This window comes from Venturia canescens, chromosome 9, assembly GCF_019457755.1.
Source record: "Venturia canescens isolate UGA chromosome 9, ASM1945775v1, whole genome shotgun sequence".
Taxonomy (NCBI): domain Eukaryota; kingdom Metazoa; phylum Arthropoda; class Insecta; order Hymenoptera; family Ichneumonidae; genus Venturia; species Venturia canescens.
Window position 1 is genome coordinate 4,001,278 of NC_057429.1, and position 5,273 is coordinate 4,006,550.

The 5,273-nt window shown below is 54.1% G+C and overlaps 2 protein-coding genes across 2 annotated transcripts; both read left to right on the forward strand.

The window, feature by feature from the left end:
• The first annotated feature begins 298 nt into the window (after positions 1-298).
• Positions 299-3,866, forward strand: LOC122416253 (uncharacterized). Its single transcript, XM_043429014.1, has 2 exons — positions 299-3,730; positions 3,834-3,866. The coding sequence occupies exons 1-2, from the start codon at positions 299-301 to the stop codon at positions 3,864-3,866; spliced, it is 3,465 nt and encodes a 1,154-aa protein (XP_043284949.1).
• A 162-nt stretch (positions 3,867-4,028) lies between these two features.
• On the forward strand, positions 4,029-4,473 carry LOC122416254 (uncharacterized). Its single transcript, XM_043429015.1, has one exon. The coding sequence runs from the start codon at positions 4,138-4,140 to the stop codon at positions 4,471-4,473; it is 336 nt and encodes a 111-aa protein (XP_043284950.1). The 5' UTR covers positions 4,029-4,137.
• The last annotated feature ends 800 nt before the right edge of the window (positions 4,474-5,273 follow it).

Sequence of the window (5,273 nt, forward strand, 5' to 3'; positions counted from 1 at the left end):
TCGCTTGAAGCCCTGGAAGTCCACCACGAACTCCATCCTCGAACTGATGCTTGCGAGTGGATGCTCGGCTCTTTTATACCCCCCACCTGCGTTGCTCTTTACCCCCACGCGCAGCAGCAATCGTTGCTCTCTACAGTCCCACCTCATTGCTATCCTGGAACTTTCTGGAAGTCTAACGTAAGCCTCCCACCTACGGTGGCTGACCAATCGTTGCTCGCTCCTCCCCCACCACCCAACCAGTCGCCCGGGTATAAATTCAGGGCCCGTCGACCGAGATGGCACAGTTCACTCGAGCACAATGTCAGCACAAGACTGCAGAGATATCGTTGCAAGCTGGGAGGAGGTGTTGCAGCTACTGAAGGATCGAGAGCCCAACGTCATTCATGAATGGATCAAACGATTGAAAAAGGTAATCGCTACGTTGGAGGAGTCTCAGAGGCTTGCCACCACTGGACCGGAACAGCAGAAATTCCTGTACGCCGTGGGGATTTTGCGGGGGATCGAGATCAAGCTGGGGCTTCTGCTGAAACGTGGTCATGGCGTGCAAATTCTGGAGAGGCTGATCGATCGAGTCCAGTGGTCGGATCTGAACTCATCGTTCAAGAATGGCATCAGGGTGGGCGCGTTAACGAACTTGAAGCATGTGGATGTGGGGGCCTTCATGAAGGACTGCATGACGCATTTCCGAGCGAAAATCAACAACGTTCTGCAGAGTAAGGGATCGAATGCGGTCAAGGTTTACGCCGTGCTTGCCGCAAAATTCACCGTTATGAAGAATGATGAAGAGGTGTTCGACACGAAGTTCTTCAACACGAAGGCAGCGCCGATCTTCGGCACCACTGATATACGCCGATGGTTAGCCGAGAACATTCAGGAGCCGATTCAGACGGATCTGGAGGAATTCGAGCAGCAAGGTTCAGGCTGGTCGTTGCATTCCATCATCACCATGACGCTGCACATCAACAAGTTCAACCCGATGCGAGGCAGCTCATACGTGGATCTGCCGGCCAAGATACGAAACAAGAACGCCTGCATCAACGTCCAGAACAACGACGAGCAGTGCTTCAAGTGGGCCATACTATCGGCGCTTCATCCAGCCAACCATTCGCAGCGCGTCTCCAAATACAGACGGTATGAGGCGGAATTGAACTTTGACGGGATCGAGTTCCCCGTGGAGCCACGTAAAATCTCCAAATTCGAGAAGCAAAACGAGGTCTCGGTCAACGTCTACATATTGAAGAAGAAGAAGCACGACTTCGACGTGATGCCCCTACACGTGACGAATGTGAAGAAGCAACGACACGTCAATCTACTCCTCGGGCAGGACCATTACGTGGAGGAGGAGGAGGGTGAGGAGGAAGAGGATGAGGAGTGCTACGTGATCCCGAGGTGCCATTACGTGTGGATTAAGGACCTGTCTCGCTTAGTATCGAGACAACTATCGAACGGTGCGCGCAAACTACATATCTGCGATCGCTGCCTCCACTTCTACCACACCGAAGACAAGCTGGCAGCACACGAAGTTGATTGCAAGAAAGTCAACAAGTGCAAGGTCACCATGCCCAAATGGGCGAACAGGATGCTCCGTTTCAAGAACCATGGGCACAAGGAGCGCGTGCCTTTCATCATGTATGCCGACTTCGAGTGCTTGCCGAAACCGACCCGGGACGAGAATGCCTATCAGAGCCACGAGGCATTCAGCGTGGGGTACTACGTGAAGTGTAGCTACGACGACTCACTATCGCGTTACCGCAGTCACAGGGGGCCGAAGCCCGCGGAATGGTTCGTCAGGGAGCTGCAGAACTTCGCTCAAGAACTGGACAATGTTCACGCGAACCCTCGGCCCATGGAAGCACTGACGCGGCAACAGGTCCGAGAGTTCCACAACGCCACCGAGTGCCACATCTGCCAGAAACCTCTATTGAGCAGCGACCGAGTGAGAGACCACTGCCATCTGACGGGCAAGTACCGCGGAACAGCGCACAACGAGTGCAACCTGAACTATCAGGACTCGAGGACCGTGCCCATCGTCTTCCACAATCTCACCGGCTACGACTCGCACTTCATCATACGGGAAATCGCCACATGCTTCCCCGGTCCAGTCGAAGTCTTGCCCAAGACGAAGGAACGCTACATCTCGTTCACGAAGCACGTTGCCGGCAGCGATGTGAAGTTTCGCTTCATCGACTCGTTCCGCTTCATGGCGTCGTCGCTGGAAAAACTTGCATCGGACTTGAGCGAGCTGCGGATCGTGAGGGGGGAATTCCCCTACCTGTCCGATGAGAAATTCGAGCTGCTCACGAGGAAGGGTGTGTTCCCCTACGAGTACGCCGACTCTGTGGACAAATTGCGGGATATCGAGTTACCGCCGAAAGCGAGCTTCCACAGTTCACTGACGGGCAGCGACATCTCGGACGCGGACTACGAGCACGCCAAGAGAGTGTGGGACGAGTTCGAGATCCGGAGCTTGGGCGAATACTCGGACCTGTACTTGAAAACGGATGTGCTTCTCCTTGCCGACGTCTTCGAGAACTTCCGCAACAACTCTGTCGCAGCATACGGCCTGGACCCCGCCCACTACTACACACTGCCAGGCTACTCTTGGGACGCGATGTTTAGGTACACCCAGGTCCAGCTAGAACTCCTCACCGACCCCGATATGCACCTCTTCGTCGAGCAAGGAATACGCGGGGGTATTAGCCAGTGCTCCAACCGATACGCCCGGGCCAACAACAAATACATGAGCGACTACGACGCCAATGAGGAGGCCAAGTATCTGATGTACTTCGACGTGAACAATTTGTATGGCCGAGCGATGATGGAGTACCTGCCGCAAGGAGGCTTCGAGTGGTTCACCGGCAATAACGTCGACTTCCTCAATGTGCTGGACGACTCGCCTGTCGGATACATCCTCGAAGTGGATCTCGACTACCCGGAGAATTGTCACGACTCGCACAAAGACCTGCCGCTGTGTCCCGAGCACAAGAGCGCCCCTGGCTCGAAACAGAACAAGCTCATGACTACGCTGGAGCCGAAGAAGCGCTACATCCTCCACTACCGCAACTTGAAGCAGGCTGTGCAGCAGGGGATGAAACTCGTACGCGTCCATCGCGTCTTGAAGTTCAGACAGTCCGCATGGCTACGACCCTACATCGAGCTGAACAGCGAGTTGCGAAAACGGGCGCGGAATGAGTTTGAGAAGAATCTCTACAAACTCATGAACAACGCGGTGTTCGGCAAGACGATGGAGAACGTGCGCAAACACGTGACTGTGAAGCTGGTGAGGAAGTGGGGTGGACGCTACGGGGCCGAAGCACTCATCGCCAAGCCGAATTTCCATAGCTGCTCCATCTTCGGGGAGAACCTCGTGGCGATTCAGCTCACGAAGACGGAGGTTTATCTCAATAAGCCGATCTACGTGGGGCTGAGCGTGCTGGACCTATCGAAGATCCATGTATACGACTTCCACTACGAGTACATGAAGCGGGAATTCGACGATCGATGCAAGCTCCTCTACACCGACACCGACAGCCTGCTCTACGAGATTCGCTGCAACGACATCTATGCCATCATGAAGCGCGATATCAAGCGATTCGACACGTCCGATTACCCGCCGAACAACCGGTTTGGCATGCCACAGGCCAATAAAAAGGTGATCGGCCTTATGAAGGACGAGTGCAACGGCCGCATCATGACCGAGTTCGTGGCCTTGCGCAGTAAGATGTATTGCGTCCGTGTGGAGGGGCGTGATCGCATCAAGAGGGTCAAGGGCGTGAAGAGGAGCGTGGTCGAGGCGAGCATCACATTCGACGACTTTCTGCGATGTCTCCAAGACAAAAAGGCGCAACGACGAGTGCAATGCGTAATCAGATCACGCTTGCACAATGTGTTTACGGAGAGGCAGTCGAAGGTGGCGCTCAGTGCTCACGACGACAAACGCATTCTCCTACCCGACAGCACGGACACGTTGCCATGGGGACATTACAGGGTCCCACCACCGCCACCACTACCGCAGCTACCACCACCACTACCGCCACTGCCACCACCACCGCCGCAGCTACCACCACCACCTGCGCCCTGAGTGGGGATGGCGGGTATATTAACAGCGAACTCGCAGCCGTTCTTCACAGCAGCACGATGGACACCGTCGAGAAGCTCAACAAAATCGCTCTGCTCGAGGATTTCCTGCCAACGAAGAAACTGACGGAGTTGTGCGTCAACAGCATATATCATGTCACCGATCTGAGGCAAGTCACTACGAAGTATGGCCTGAGAGCTGTCGCCACTCTCGACAACGAATCCCAAGTCTTCCTACCGAGGCGCATCTCAACGGCGTTCGAGAAGGATCCGAAGATGTTCGAGCAGATGGCGCAAACAGTCGTCGACGAGCGATTGCTTCTGAAGTACCTGCCCGGCAAGATACCACAAATTGAATTCAGCATCAAACAGTCGTCGACGAGCGATTGCTTCTGAAGTATCTACCCGGCAAATTGAATCAAACACTTTTGATGGAAAAAACATTTATTGAATAAATTACAAATCGTTCTTATTTATCCAACTGTTGTGTGAATTATTGAATCCCAACCACTTAACGTATACTTTATCGCCACGCTTCTTCAATACTTTCTCCACGAGATACGTGTCGGGGTATTTGACTCGTAGGAGCTCCTCTTCGTAGAATCCACCGGCGATGGGCTTGTCTTGATAGTCCTTTAGTTTGTACGTTATCGGCTCCGTTGACGTCACCACTCGGCTCACCGTGAATATTTCCGTCGTCCAGTTGGGGGTGTAGCCTTTCTCGAAGACGTGCTTGTTCTTGCTCACTCGAACCTTGTCGCCGAGATCGAACTTGGGCGCTCTGCGCCGGCGTGCGCGTGGCTGTCGTAGCAGCGTTTCGACATGATCAGCGGTCACTTCACTCGGTTTCATACCGATAGTACGATGTTTGCTACCGTTGTACGCGGCTACGAGCTCGGACAGAATGTCGAGCCACTTGTAGGAGCCGCGCAGACTGAACTGCAACCACATCTTGTTCATGAGCGTGCGATTGAATCGTTCGACGATGGACGCTTTGAGATTACTGTACGTCGAGTAATGATTGATGCGGTGCCAGCTCATGAGTCGTTTGAATGGCGCGTTATAGAATTCCTTGCCTTGATCGGTCTGCAGATTCCGCGGGACTCGGCCCTGACGGAACACCAGTTCCATCGCGGCAGTTACATCCTCGCCGGTCTTTCGCTTGACGGGCACGGCCCACGCGAACTTGGATAGCG

Bases quoted from the DNA above. Each gene is read 5' to 3' on its own strand.
- LOC122416254 (XM_043429015.1), top strand. From the start codon at position 4,138: ATGGACACCGTCGAGAAGCTCAACAAAATCGCTCTGCTCGAGGATTTC.
- LOC122416253 (XM_043429014.1), top strand. From the start codon at position 299: ATGTCAGCACAAGACTGCAGAGATATCGTTGCAAGCTGGGAGGAGGTG. The intron at 3,731-3,833 runs GTCCGTGTGGAG...GATGTCTCCAAG, and splicing joins TGCGCAGTAAGATGTATTGC to ACAAAAAGGCGCAACGACGA.